The 15056-nt window shown below is 43.6% G+C and overlaps 1 protein-coding gene and 1 pseudogene across 16 annotated transcripts; both read right to left on the bottom strand.

The window, feature by feature from the left end:
* Window positions 1-3753: 3753 nt before the first annotated feature.
* On the bottom strand, window positions 3754-4408 carry LOC109756687 (UDP-glucose 6-dehydrogenase 2-like; annotated as a pseudogene).
* A 5165-nt stretch (window positions 4409-9573) lies between these two features.
* LOC141042311 (uncharacterized) lies at window positions 9574-14586 on the bottom strand. 16 transcript variants are annotated; one of them, XM_073510188.1, is made up of 7 exons: window positions 13979-14585; window positions 12563-13813; window positions 12376-12465; window positions 12058-12274; window positions 11787-11951; window positions 11508-11563; window positions 9574-10052 (listed from the first exon to the last, which is right to left on the bottom strand). In XM_073510188.1, exons 4-7 carry the CDS (start codon window positions 12189-12191, stop codon window positions 9991-9993), a joined length of 417 nt encoding a protein of 138 aa, XP_073366289.1. In that variant the 5' UTR covers window positions 12192-12274; window positions 12376-12465; window positions 12563-13813; window positions 13979-14585; the 3' UTR covers window positions 9574-9990. The 16 variants fall into 16 exon arrangements, 2 of the variants coding, with proteins under 2 accessions (XP_073366289.1, XP_073366288.1); XR_012204511.1 differs by lacking the exon at window positions 11508-11563 and having other exon boundaries at window positions 13979-14582; XR_012204508.1 differs by having other exon boundaries at window positions 11508-11568; window positions 12062-12465; window positions 13979-14579.
* Between the last annotated feature and the right edge of the window lie 470 nt (window positions 14587-15056).

Here is a 15056-nt window from a genome sequence, read left to right as displayed (position 1 = left end):
ACGGGAGAAATAATTATCACCCCTAGCGCCCCCATTCCAGTTAACACTTCTTTTCTTTGTCATCATTGTCGGTAACGATGTCCACTACATGACGAACATTCCACCTAAGCTTGGAACCAATAAAGAATTGCATCACCTACATGGACAGACCAGCGAACGGTCGCGTTTGAGATCCCGGCCACATGACCCACATCTGCACAATGAAATACTTGTGCCATGTGTTTATGTTATCTGGATTTTACCAATCCGTGAAGGACACAAACAAAAACTAAATTCAATTTTATTTTAAAATAATTAACATTTTTTTGTCGGGTAACGCAATCAACGCCAAAAACACTGGAGGTTATGAGTTTGATTCCAGTAACGGTCAACTATTTTTTGCCTCATCTCCTAAACAGGATGGTGGGTTGCCTCATCTCCTAAACAGGGTGGTGGGTTTGATTTGTTGGGCCAGATTGCACGGACATGTTGGGAGGGCATGTTTCTTTTTTACTGGTGGAACGTTACGCGGGCAAATGTGGCAAAGGCCAAGTGGCCCAAGACTGACGATTGGTAGAATAGCCTAGCTCAATATGAGAAAACACCATGGACATACGAAATGGGAGGACCAATAATATTATACCTCCATTTATATATTAAAAATAGTATATATGCCCGTGGGTTAGAACGGTAGAAACAATTGACATAAATTTAGTGAGGATTGTATGTGCAAACATAATGTTCAATGTGCTACAAATTTGGCGCAAATTTTGTAAAGATTATAAGAGCAAGGAAAACATAATGGAAGAAAAAAAATGTCATGAATTTAGTGAGGATTAAAAAATGCCACATCATTTTTACTCATAAGATGGCATGGCAACCTGCCATTGATTCCCGCACCTCCTGTTAATTAGTTTTTCCTTCTCACGATGACTTCCCAGAGTGGTCGAGCACGTGCATTGCAACGGGGAAAACAAATCATTATATGTGCGTAGTAGCCCATCCATATTGTCACTTCTCCTCTTCATCACCATCGCCGATGGTTGTCAGTCATCCACCAATTAACGACGACCATGATCAATCTCAAGGTGAGCTTGGTCATCACACTTTAACACACTGTTTTTGCCAGCCCCTTCCTTTGTCACATTGTCAACCAATTCAAGATGAATGTGGTCAATTCCATGATGATGAGTTTGGTCATCGCACTGTAGCATGTCGTTCCCGCGAGCACCTCGCTATACTAACTTATAGTTTCATGGACAATGATGGTGTTCGTTGCGGTGAGGAGAGTAATAGAGGACAGGTGGAGGCTGCACCATGCGCGCATCAGCAGAAGCACATGGACCACATATCCAAACCAATGCTAGATGCAAATTGCGCTTGTATAATTCACTTAACATACGATCTTTCCCTAATAATATACATATTTGAAGGTCTAGGCCCTACGGAGTACAAAAACACACGCGACGGACGGAGGAACATTCGAAAAATCATAAGGAAGAAACGTTACTCCCTTTAATTAATTCCCAGTCAATTGTGCAACGTTCTCTAGTATTAATCACGATGTGTGCATGCAGCGCCCACAATTCCCGGGATTTAATTTCCTTCACCCTATACAACCTTCCTTCCCGTGATGTATGTGCATGGCAGCTTTTCCTTCACAATTCTGGGAATTTATTTTCCTTCAGCCTACAATCCCTCCTCCACGTGAGTGTGCATGCATGGCCCCGGGATTTATTCCTTCATGGCAGCCTCACAATCCTGGGGATTTACAATTAATTCCTTCATGGCAACATCCTTTTGTTCCCTCTGCCTATTGATCTTTCAGGTGGCTTGCATATTTCAAGTCATAACCGTATTTAAATTGGTGGGTCTGGATATGAAGTACCGAGGTGGTACTATCTTTGAACAAATAATCTCTTATAAATACATAAGGGGGGATGCTAGCTCAGTTGTGTGCTCCCTTCGGCAGTTAACCTCACGTTGGGAGTTCGATCCCTAACGAAAGCACATTATTTTTGCATCCCTGTCGGACTGCATCGGTTGTGGGCCGCCGTTTCAGCCGGGCCGTCTGCCACAGCGAGGTCCATCGATGGGCTGAGGCTTGGGCGAGTCGGAAAGATAGTTTTAAGGAGTTTTAGCGAAACTTTTAGTGCGCACGTACAATCAGAATCATATTTTAGTACCACCTCGCGTATATGTTTTAAATTCAACTTGAAAACGTAAAATCACGGGAAGAAGCGTATTGTGACGGTGAACCCGACAAAGTCGATCCGTGCTTTATTATTAAAAAAAATAGGGAGAGACTAGGAAAATTGTCCGTGCGTTGCAACGGAAGAAATCGATGGGATGCATAACCGGCTACGTGATAGGGTTAAGTGCTTTTATGGGAGGCTATCATGGGAGGACTTTACCTGAAAATCAGAGATCACAGTTGATAAGGAGGAGCCGGGGGAGGCCAATGGCATGGTTGCAAGCGGTGGCAATAGAGCAGTTGAGCTAGTCATCAATCCACGCAACTGCATGAGCTAGAATTTTTCATGACTATTATTTTTGTACTGAGTGAATTTATATTTATCATAGTCAGGATTAATAAAGCTCGAGAAAATCTGACATTAAAAGAAAGTAACTTATTCTTTTAGTATGTACGCACTTCATGCCAACCCAATAATTTAGATGCAAGAATGCGTTGAAGGGACATGAAATTGTGCTCCAAATAGGTCATGTGATCTCCAAAGAGATTGACGTCCTATATGAAAAATGAAAACATGAACATTGTATTATTTTTTATGGCTAGTCATTTTCAAAGAAACCATGATAGAGAAGCTGCATAGCAGATTACTTGGTGGCATCAGGATAAAGAAATATAGTACATTATATGGCTCAATTAGAATGTAGATTTCTTAATATTGATCGCCGACCACTAATTTAGGAAGTGCATAGAGCTGCCGAAATGATAATTAGAATGTTGAATGCTTAATATCGACCGTCAACGATTAACTCAAGAAGTGCCTTACTTGAGAGCAGCTAACAAATTAGTAGGAGTATATGTTCGGCCAGTTGCAGCTACATTATTGCAGAAATCTGCAAGAATACTAAAATGACTCGCAAACTACTTATGACATGAAGCATCCGTGGGAGAGAAGAAAAACTGATTTAATGAACTGAAGACGGTAAATCTTTAATAAGATATGTGGCACAACATATATAAAATCGCAGACTGGTCAAGGGATCCAACTTTAGAGATTGATAACTGAAATTAAACGCATCTTTTTTTTGTGGGGTGAAATTAAACACATCTCATTTAACAGTTTCAGGTCATCTAACTCTCACAATGAAAAGCCATAAATACAATAATTAATTTACAGCAAGACATATTATACGGATATTGTCTTCCAAAAATTCTAGCCTAGTTACGTTTCTTCTTTGCTTGAACAAAACATCATAAAAAATGCTAAAACATATATATTCTTTAAAATTCAGTAATCCATGTCACACAACCCGAAGAGAGAAGAACATAACTGCTAGTCGGAGGTCATCAACTAACATGTTCAGTGTTTCACTTAGTTAACTTTTGAACACTTGTATCCTTGTAATTTGGAACTAATCCAGCAGAGAATAGGAAGTAAAAGTATGTCCTCTCTCATGAAACATAGCTGTACAAATCTAAAATTTAACTAATAGAATAAGAATGCACTAAGCTCGCATGAAACATATAGTGCAAGTACTACCTCGTTGATCTGCCCCTGCTTTTGCTTAGGCCCTCTCCTCCGTACTAATAACTCCTTTGGATGCTTCTGTCTTGTCTGCTTGACGGGGGAAACAGAAAAGTTCTACAGATAAGTCCTCCTATCTATGAGATTTTCGGTTTTTATAACATAAGACTTCTCTTAAAATTCATCGATGCTTTTTGTTGTTATTAATTAGTAAGAAGAACGCTCGTCGACGCGCGGCTATCAGTGTGCATCGCCTCAGGCGACGGCTGGCATGACCTTGAGCCACTGGGCTTGGTCAAGCGGCTTGCCAATTGCATAGATGATGAATCCTGCGACGGCGAAGACGAAAGCCGGCTTCTGCATCACGTTGTACATGCGCCAGCAGTCGAGGCTCCTGAACTCATCCCACTCGGTCAGGATGCAGACGGCGTGCGCATCGCGGCCTCGTACGCGTCCGACGTGACGGTGACGGGCTGCCCGGCGGGCTCGCCCACGGCCCACCGACTGCAGGTGGCGAGGGTGCGCGTGGTCCCAGTCAAACTTGTTCATGGCGAGGTCACGCCTCACCTGCGGGTCGTAGATGCTAACGACGGCCTTGTCGCCAAGCAGACCTAGGCACATGTCGATGACCGGTGTCTCGCGGGTGTCACCGGTATCCTTCTTGAAGGCGAACCTAGCATGGCCACCTTCTTCACGGCGACGGTGTTGAACATGGAGGAGACGACGCGGTAGATGAAGCGGCTCTTGCAGTCGTTGATGCCGATGACCTGCGGCCTGCCTCCATGGACGTCCTTGAGGACCTTCACGTAGACATCCTTGAGGACCTTCACGTAGACATCCTTGAGGACCTTCACGGCGGTGCCCTCAGCGAGGAACCTCCCGATTGGACAGGATTTGGTTCAGGACGCCATGGCCGTTGTGGGTGAGGATCTTCTTGATGGCTTTGGCGGTCTTGACGGTGACGGGCACGGTGAACTTCTCGACCATGATCTTGTTGGAGTGGGATATGTCGACGATCATGCGTGCGCTCACCTAGTAGGTCAGGATCGGCGCGCGGCCTTGCCGGTGCCGAGGCCGCGGCTCTTGGTGGGGGGTGTTGACGGAGACGGAGACGAAGTCCGCCTCGCCGACGTCGGTGCTGAAGAAGAGGTTGCGGCCGCGGCCGCGGCACTGCTTGGCGACGTCGTCAGGGCCGGTCTCGTAGATGGGGAGCCGGTCGCTATTGCAGCCGGCGATCCGTGCCTTGGAGATGTGTATTAAACCGATATTTATGAGAGAAATTAGAGGAGACGTGGGATGAAGAGTTGGACTACAACTAAGAGTCCACGTTGAGAGGGGAGTTTAACATACCGAGAAAGACCAAGATGAACAGATGGAACAAAAAAAACTGGACACAACACACAAACGTTATTTATTTGAGTGTGGGTTGATTCCTAAAAACTACAGGGACTTTTCTGCAAAAAGGACGCGATGGTGAACCCGACAAAGTCAATCCGTATATAACAGGCACCACCAGGGCACCTACACCCACCCCCTCCGGCCATCGAACCAGAACTCTATTTGTTCAGGTTTCGAAATTTTGTTCGAATTTTCGATATTTATTGACGATTTTAAAAACGTATTCATATTCAAATATTTTAAGGAAAATCGTCCACACTTGTTTCCAAGAATTGTTGAAAATATTTAAGAAAAATAAATAGACCTGTCGCTAAACTACTTTAACAGGGGCGCTGCAATTTGAGCATAATCAACAGCTAGCTCATGTGGTTGGCGTCCCTGCTACCTAGCGTGAGGTCCCGAGATCGAACCCATCATGTGTGGTTTTGTTTTTCGTGCTATTTTTACGTTCTTGTTTCTTGGTTATGGGCCGGCCCGATTACGTACGCGAGGTTTCAGCCAAAGCTCGACTGGGCCAGTCCGATTACCTACACGAGGTTTCATCCAAAGCTTGACTGTTAGAGCTCTCGGGGAATAGTACCACCTTGGATTTTGATTTTGTCTACACGAATTGTAAAAGCGTATTACGACATGAGAAGAAAGCGTATTGTGACGGTGAACCCGACAAAGTCAATCCGTGCTTTATTATTAGGGAGAGACTAGCACATATGCCCGCGCGTTGCAACGGGGTAATAAAGATTGACATTATTTTACTGGAAAACTCAATCAGAATACCTGTATGAATTTCATAGAAATTTTGTTAAAAAAAATTCCAGCTAAGTCAACCATATAATACCCATTTGTGAAAAATTTCCAGCTAGGTCGACCATGCATATAATACACACATCTTGATCTTTTATCAAAACCACAGAGGTAAGTAAATTCCTATAACTGTAGATAAAACTACAATATATCCACCTAGATGAAACTGTATTACATCAATTTGTGCACACTCATTGCTCCAAAAAGATTGAGATGTAGTAGTTACCTAACAGAAGTTGACTTCCAACATGAATTCAGTCAATTACTTCCTATACATACAAAAAGAGAAAAGGTCATCAGTCATTTTCCTACATCTTTATATGTCATCTTTCTATGCCTTAATTTGGATCAATATCCAACCATGAACAATCCTTGTCTCAACCTCATTTTATATTTAATTTAGACCTACAAAAAGCAGCTAGTTTAAGAAAAATACACACTATACTGTAAGGTCACTTAAGTGACGTGTAGTTTTATGTGCATGATATTTTATGAAATTCAACCAGCTAAGGATTAAAAAAAAGCTATGTCTTTTATTCCGAGCAATCGCAATAATCTACACTGGAATTAGTTAATACCGTGCACCTTCTGTATTTCTGCTGAATCCCGTTGGTCATGGTCATGTACGCATAGAAATCCATAAAACTCGAGCACAGGATTGGCAATGTTGTTAATCAGGTGATCAATATGCCCCTTTTGTTTTTTGCCGACCCCCCATTTGCTCGTATATGGATGCAGGCATATCCATCCAGTTTCTTGCCTACGGTTAATAGAAACCAGAATTCTAACATGCATAGTGTCTCTCCTTGTGCACTGGATAGCATCATGGGACGTTGCTGATGACTGTAGTTAGTGCAACGGCAGCGCTGCCCTGATGATGCAAGGTGAAGCATATGTGATCTGCTGTACATAATCCTAATTTATTTTTCTGGAAATCCCAATTGAGCGATCAAGCCTAGAGCAGTCAATATGTGCACGCATGTAGAATTGGAACAATCGATCTGGCATGTAGAATTGGAATCCATCAACGCATATGCTGCCGAGCAACTGACGGATCAACATGGAAGAAACTGCACAGGTATATATATGTCCTAGACTTCCACGGAATTCTTTGCTTGAAAGACTGCAAAGGGAAGCTTTTGGTCTTCGATCACCATGGATCACACTGGATTTATTGGATTAGCAGTACGCCTTGTTGACTGTGTAATTGGACATATCAGGGAGGGATTAATTGTCATCACCTGTTGGCCGCCACCCGCCGATCTGATCCCATCAAAACTGAATTGTTAGACCTGTCCAAATTCCTAACCGCCTCCTCTTCCTGATTCATATGGAACTATGGATACCCGATCTGAGCACACACCGGCAACCTGCAGGTCTCCCCTCTGAATCTGATCCGAGCAATCGACGCGCAGGTATAGCGCGGCCCTTTTTGGCGCTGGCTGCTTACTCGCCGTCTGACTTCACCGACACCCCCCTCTCTGGCTGCTACTCGCTGTCCCGAGGCTCTCGTTGCTTGCGTTCGATCCACACTGGAGAAAACAAACAGGAGGCGGCGGCGCCTGCGAGCGGGCCAATAGAGGAGAGGGTTGTTGTCGCCCCCCAGTGTTGCGAGCTGCTGCAAGCCGCGGACCGTGGAGGAAGCTGGCGGCGCTGTCGTGAGCTGTGCTGCCGCAAGGCTGATGACAAGCCGGCTTGCACGACGACGCGGCGCTGCAGGACCGAAGGAGGACGAACCCCATACAAAAACGATGAACGAATAAAATCTTCTCTACGTGAGGAGATTGAACCCACGGGCATACCAGTTTTTATTACTCATTATTAGGAGAAAGGTGACCCTGCCGGAGTCCCTGCCGGACACCCCATGGGTGCACGAAGTAGTTTGTGTTAGAGATGGTTTTGGGTGCAGGGAGGATTAGATCAAAAAGTGGAAAGATTGGATGAAAGAAGAGGAAGGAGAACAGGTTGGATCAAAGACGAGGAAGGAAACCTGATCTGCTGCTGAACTACATCGATGTGCTATCGGGGACGTCTCGTGCAGAAAGAAAGAAGCAAAGTAGAGAGGAAGTAGCAGATCGATCGATGATAGAAGAAGGAGACTCTTTTTTTTTGAGTTGAATAGAAGAAGGAGACTCAGTCTGGTGGTTAACGCATCAAGTTTTTTATAGGAGAAGGAAGGCCCAGCCCAATTTGGAAAGCGACCGACGGCCCAACAATCTTTAACGCAATCAATCTTTTCCTAATAATAAATCAATCTTTAGTACCACCTCGCTTATATGTTTTAAATTCAAACTGAAAGCGTAAATTCACGGAAAGAAGCGTATTGTGACGGTGAACCCGACAAAGTCAATCCGTGCTTTATTATTATAGCAAATATGCCCGTGCATTGCAACGGGAGAAATTAGTCTATACATCAAAACAACATCCGAACGGTGGCGTCCGGCCATGACACGGAGGTGCAGGCCAAAATCTAGATAAATGTAGTTATTTTTTGTTTCTCCTAAAGTCAGATTATTTGCATGAAGAAATGATGGGTAACGTAATAGATGCACTATTTTTTTCTATTAAAAAATTACAGACTAATAGCACAACATAAAAATCAATGAGTTTATCCCTTCACATCGAACCACGGGCCTCTGCATTTTCTATTTATCCCATGTCAGCACAAACCCATATAGACAACAGCAACAAAACTTCTCATAAAAGACAGAGTTGAACCAAGTTGAGCTGCAGTCTAGCTTCGTGTGGTCGCATAAATTGGGACGGCTCATGTTGTGCGGTGGTAGCATACACTGGGACATCTCTTGCTGTGCGGGGTGGGTTGACGGCAGAAGTCTCGCATCTCACAACAGCAGCAACACGTGGCCTAGCAGTCGGAGTAGGAATGCAGCTTCGATCGTCAGAGCGTTGTGTGGTGGGGGCGGACAGACAGAGCATGCAGCGGCAACCTTCGGACCTCATCTTGTTTAAATACTCTTTATGCAGCCCATAATCCTCTGCCTTTAATTACTGAGGTAGCCTACAAATCCTCTTTCTTTTAAATGATGGGGCAGCCCACACAATCCTCTGTTTTTTGTCATGGAGCGTGCACAACACCCCCCCCCCCATCTTGTTTATTTAGCTCACATCCTTTAGTCACAACAATGTTCCTTTCCTCGTTCCCCACGTTTGCTTGTTGACCATAACGTATATGAACAGCTGCAAATCCTTTTCTGACAGCGAGGTGGAAGTAATAAACATGGCATGTGCTAGCTCAGTGGTTGGTGTCTCCTAGACTGAACGAAAGGTCCTGAGTTCGACCCCAGTATTCTGCATGGCGTCTATTTTTTGCTGCTTTTCAAAAATCCCATGCTAGCCCCTGTCGGTCAGATGCGCCAAGGCCCATTACAGCAGGGGCGGAGGCCCATTATTGCTGGCGAGGCAATGTTGACGAAAATATATAATCAGGTGTGGTGCGTCAAAAATTAGTACCACCTCATAAAAAACAATAATAATATAGATCATCTAAGCGGGACAAAGCCGGAAAAAAACTGAAAGCGTAAATTTACGAGAAGAAGCGTATTGTGACGGTGAACCCGACAAAGTCAATCCGTCATAAAAAACAATAATAATATAGATCATCTAAGCGGGACAAAGCCGGAAAAAAAACTGAAAGCGTAAATTTACGGGAAGAAACGTATTGTGACGGTGAACCCGACAAAGTCAATCCGTACTTTATTATTATATTAGGGAGGGACTAGTACAAATGCCCGTGCGTTGCACCGGGCGAAAAATGAAATATAACCTACTCCCCGTGCCATTATGCAATAATTTTTTAATCCAATTTCACGGGGACATTATCTTCTAGTGCTTTGACACAAATCACCCTTCTACTTCTTCCTTTACCCACTGTCCATGTGTCTCCAATCAAAACACATTATCACAATCTACATGCAAAAAAAGGACATTATCACCATCAACGAAACAGGTCATTCGTAACCCTCCCACGTGCACACTTTGAATTCCAAACACGTAACCATGCCATCAGCACTCAGCATCAAGTTTTGACTACCATCGCTGACATGTACGCACCATACTCGGCACCCTTCCAATCGGCTCACTCCATTTGCCATTCCCTCCTCTCTTTTCTCTTCCTCATCAGATCATGTAATAGTGCAACTGTAAATTCCAGTAAACCACTCCATCAGCTCACTAAAGTTATCTAAGTCACTGAACACTGTTCTCTGCAAACCATTTTGTTTGAATATTACTCAAATCTACATTCTAAAATATGTCTACATACATCCGTATGTAGTCTATATTGAAATATCTAAAAATACTTATATTTAGGCGGAGGGAGTAGAAAATAAAGAGCATGAAAGTGTATACTAAGTAGTTCCATATTAGGTTTCAGAGCACAAATTTGTATTCCTGTCAGGAATTTCAAGACTTAGCTTTTGAGTTTTATACAGACAGATTCTCTTGTTGCAGCAGCAGAATGGTCACTGCCATTGACATGCAAAGAGAAACCTTGAGAAGTGTAACTGTACTCAAGTGTGGAGCACACATCATTATTATTCTGAACTGGTTGAACCATTGTTTTAGACTATCTTTTTTCTGGTTTTATGCCATGACGCTACTGTTTGTGTCGTTCCGTTATCTTTTGATAACCATATACACTCTAGGCCATACAAAAAAACACATCATCATCAGTTTGGACTAAGATGAGCAATACAAATCTTTCATGAGATCGTGTGGTGCTCAAACAAATGTACAGACATCAGACAACAACATTGAGTACTCATACAGGCGTACACCATGTGTAACTATTAACAAATGGGAGTGTAGTGCTCCAATTCCTTAAGAAGCGAAGGCTGTAAGTTACAGAAAGTTGGCAGTGACTTAGTCCAAGCATCCAGAAATGAACTAAATCATTATTAGGTACATATAATGAGAAGAACAATAAAAATTGTAACAGTTAAGTATTAGCATGAGGGTACAAAAATCCAAGAACTAACAGCTCTCTTGGGCCATTGCCAGATTATTATTTTGTTCTAGAGTATTTCCAGATTTGTCGGCACGACCTTGGGCCATTATCATATCCTGACCTTGTTGTGTTTAATGCCTACATTTAGGTTATGGTCTAAAATCTGTCACCAGCAACAAGGCTACAAAAGGCTCTGCATTGGGGTATCATCAATTTTCACAAGAAAACCTAGAAAAAATAGAGTTTGTAAACAGAGCAGTCTGTCGATCAATGTTCGACAGTGATCAAGAATGCATAGTTAGGAGAGTTCCAAGAGGAAACAGAGTCCTGGAAATTTGCAAGGCTCTCTGTAGTTTGGGACAGCAAAAACAAAACATATGCCTCTCATATAATTTGTTTTGTTCAATTTAAAAATGTCTCTTCAATCATGGAAATAGATAAATTGCCATAGGCATACTCCCAAACTATGTGTGCCTCACAGAAGAGGCTCGACAAGAGTCAAAACATATGAACAACGATGACCTGAGCATCTGCATGATTTTAATAGAAGGCACGAGAATAGAAAGTATAGCTCTGCATTTACCTTGCATGATGATGCCACACAATTAATACAAATTAACTGAATTAAAAACATCAAGGCAACATACTTCTTTCAGTGGTTGTAGCATACACATTGGGGTTGGTCTCTAACAGAGCACGTGAACTGAACTAACAAAGTTGAAATAAGATGAAGTCAATTAGCAAAACCATGTTTTATTAGGGTGATAATAAAGATACAAATTTGACCTCAACGATGATGTAAGCCCTCAAATATTTTTTATGGCAGTTTAGTATTATGTTTCCCTTCTGGGATAATGGTAGATAAATATAGAAAAAAGATTGGAATTGTTGTAACTCGAGTGACAGTTCAACTGACATAGACATACCTTGCCTGGACACCGAGACTGTCGGGATAGATGAGAAGAGGGCAGTGACAAATATCAAGGATGTGAACAATTGCTGCTTGCAAGGCACATGGATGGTGGGCGTCGAGATTGTAGGCCATGCTTGTGTTCAACTCACACCACAGTGTTGCACCTTCCTTGATCAACCTGTATGACACATGTGCAATGCAACACAAATTGATATGACATGAGATAGCGGCAAAAGAAAATCAATCGCTAGTTCAAAAATCCTAGAAGAATTCAAGCACAGCACCTACATCTTTCTTGCCGATATTCATGGTCTTCTCCTGCAACACGCTGAGGTCGTTGACGCTCCACCGCATAAACTGTGGGATGACGAATAGCGACATCATCATGAAAAAAGATTCCAGGCAACAACATGGTCATGGTCAATCCATCGGGGGCGTTGCTGAGGACATGATATCACACCAACTGGTACTACACTTTTCGTGAAAAAGTTTGGTAGCACACTTTGTTGAGAATCATGTATCAACACAAATCTTATCAGTATAGGAGCCGAGGTGGAAGATCATATATGTATCTATGATTGTGTATATCTAACATTACATACAATGGAAGTGCATCCAATGAGGCATAGACGAAAAGATGGGTGCCGTGGCTGTCAAGAAAGACGGTGGGGGGCTGGAAGTTGCCGAGCTAACTGCAGAAAATTTGGATGGTATTAACTGGCAGACATCATCAAATGGTTGATTTACTGAAGAAAACAAGTTCACAAAAATCATATCAGTGGTGGCTACCTGTCTAGGCTCCGGGGTCCTCAACAGCAGGCAACGTTGTGCGGCTGCACTCTGACAGGGCACTTGGCGTAGCACTGCTCATCGGACCAGGCAACATGCATGGTAGGCGAGCTCTTTCTCCAGTTCTGTAATAGACACCCTCATGGAACCTTTTTCTTCTCTGAAATAAATGGTGCATCAGTATTATACTCTCTTTGGACACATTGTAAAACTGAAACTATGGTCTATGCCGTCAGTCAAAAATTTTTGTAAATTGTGTCAACCGTGCGCATCAATCCAAGCAAACAAAGACCTCCCCTAAAAAGGCAAACAAAGACCTTAAGAGCAATGAAACTCTTCATTGTCTAAAATCAAAAGACTGAATCTGCTCTGCATCGTGATTTATTTTGAACTGTACTGAAGAATCATACAGAGGACTTGTCCTTGCAGCATGACTTTTAAAGTTGGAATCCTTGCAGCACAGCTAATTAATCCCAGACTACAGAGTGAACAGCAGTACAAATTGGTGAGACCTAATAACATATAGAAATTTTATCTCTCCTGCAATGTCTATGGCGCTTTCATTCGCTATCAATTCCAGGAGTACACACTGCAGTGGTCAATAGGATGTAACACGAGAGTCCTTTGCGTTGAAATGATCCTTGTATAGTTGAACCAAGCCACTGAATTCTCTGAAACACGTCATCCCAGCGTTCCCATGCATACTGCCGAAATTAAGAACAACTGGGAAATATAAAGTATTCAGAGCTGCAAATTTCTTTACCCAGCAAAAATCTAGATACTGTATATTTTATAACAGACATCCATGCTAGCGTTACAAAGTACAGCCACCATACAAACAAAATATGGACAGTGAACAGTATCATCTCCAAGCAAAATCTACAGTCAGCTACTTCACCATGTTTTTGTTTCAGCGGGTTATGTTTACTCATTACTTTCATATTGCCTAGAAACCAAAGTAAGAAATGTTCTCTTGGTAGAATAAATTTTTTCCAGATACCATACCTGAGTTGATAACAATATGTGACAAGTGAGATGCCTTGAGGCCAAAACAGAGTCAAGCAGAGCAAGTTTGCATCAACAAGAGAGAAACATAAGCAATCAGACCTAGGCCAATAATGGTAGACCGGGCGGCGGCGAGGGAGCGAATCGAGGCTCTCACGGTGGCCCAACAGTTTGATGCAGATTGGTAGCACCTGTGTGAACAGGACAAGCTTCTGGTGCTCCTGCAACAGCTCCGACATGTAGTGGCTGCGGCGGCACCGACGCCATCCAATCCGACGACACAGACGGGCACAGAAAAACAAAGGCAACCAATTCAGCGAGGCCGCCCACCCAGAAAAACGCACCAAAGAACCAATCTTTCATAACCAGAGAAGAAGGCGAGACCCAATCTCAGCCGCCGTCCGTCCTTACCTGCCTATGGCCCTCCTGGGAGAGAAGCAGTCGTCCGCGCTGTGCAGGCCATCCATCGAGCGTCGCACCACGGGCCCCGCCAATCGGTCCCCAGCCCGCACGGCCGCGCGGGACTCCCGCACCGGCGGCAGCCCCAAGGGGCCTCCAAGTCGATGCTCGACTCGGCACGGGGGAGGGGCTGGCCCCGAGGTGCGGGGAGCCAGCGAATCCGTCGGCCAGGAGCTGGGCGGCGCCCTCCATCATTGCCGTCGTTTGGGGAGGGACGCGGTCCCGATCGAGGCGGTGTGGGGCGGGCGGCGCGGGGCAGGAGGTGGCGGCGGGAAGGAGGTGTAGATGGGATCGAGGGGCAGGGTCGTGCTCGTGCGAGGCGCTGGTGGCTTTTTTTCTTCTTTTCTCTCCTCGGTACCTGTTCGGGTCTGACTTATGAGGCTGAGGCCCAAGTGGCAATGCTTCAGCCATGTGAGACGATCTCAGGGCAAGGCCCAGGTAGTAGTGCGGGACAGATCATGTAGTACGTACGAAAATTTTGCGACGTGGTGTTTTAAATTTAAAGTGAAAACGTAAATTCACAGAAAGAAAGCGTATTGTGACGGTGAACCCGATAAAGTCAATCCGTGCTTTATTATTAAAAATTAATATTAATATTAATATTAATATATATATAAGGGAATATGCTTTATTATTAGGGATAGATTATTATTATTATTATTATTATTATTATTATTATTATTATATATATATAGCAAAAGGGCCCGTGCGTTGCACCGGGAGAACGAAATCACATGCCCCTGACCCAATAAGAATCAATCTTAGGAATAGCCACCCACAATTGGTACACCCACCATAGCTTCTGATCATGGCGTTTTAAACATAGTGGTACACTTAATTCAGAAGCCGCAACAACTACCAAGAAGGCAACCAGCTCGTATGAGGTTTTACATTGTGTTACAGGTGGCAAATTGTCTAAAAGGTTGCCACATCACCACTGTCCACTGATGCCAAATGAAAAAGTTATTACACCGGCTTCACATCATATGGCACCGCCCAGTCTGAAAGAAGGAACCCAGGTTTAGATAAA

This window comes from Aegilops tauschii, chromosome 3 (assembly GCF_002575655.3).
Source record: "Aegilops tauschii subsp. strangulata cultivar AL8/78 chromosome 3, Aet v6.0, whole genome shotgun sequence".
Taxonomy (NCBI): Eukaryota; Viridiplantae; Streptophyta; class Magnoliopsida; order Poales; family Poaceae; genus Aegilops; species Aegilops tauschii.
This window is presented reverse-complemented; position numbering and strand designations above follow the sequence as displayed.

Excerpts from the sequence above, each read along its gene's own strand:
- LOC141042311 (XM_073510187.1), bottom strand. The coding sequence starts at position 12,191 with ATGACCATGTTGTTGCCTGGAATCTTTTTTCATGATGATGTCGCTATT. Across the intron at positions 11,952-12,057 it reads TATCGGCAAGAAAGATGTAG|GTTGATCAAGGAAGGTGCAA; the intron begins GTGCTGTGCTTG and ends TGTGTCATACAG. Across the intron at positions 10,053-11,507 it reads TGCTACAACCACTGAAAGAA|TTGCACTATTACATGATCTG; the intron begins GTATGTTGCCTT and ends TGGAATTTACAG.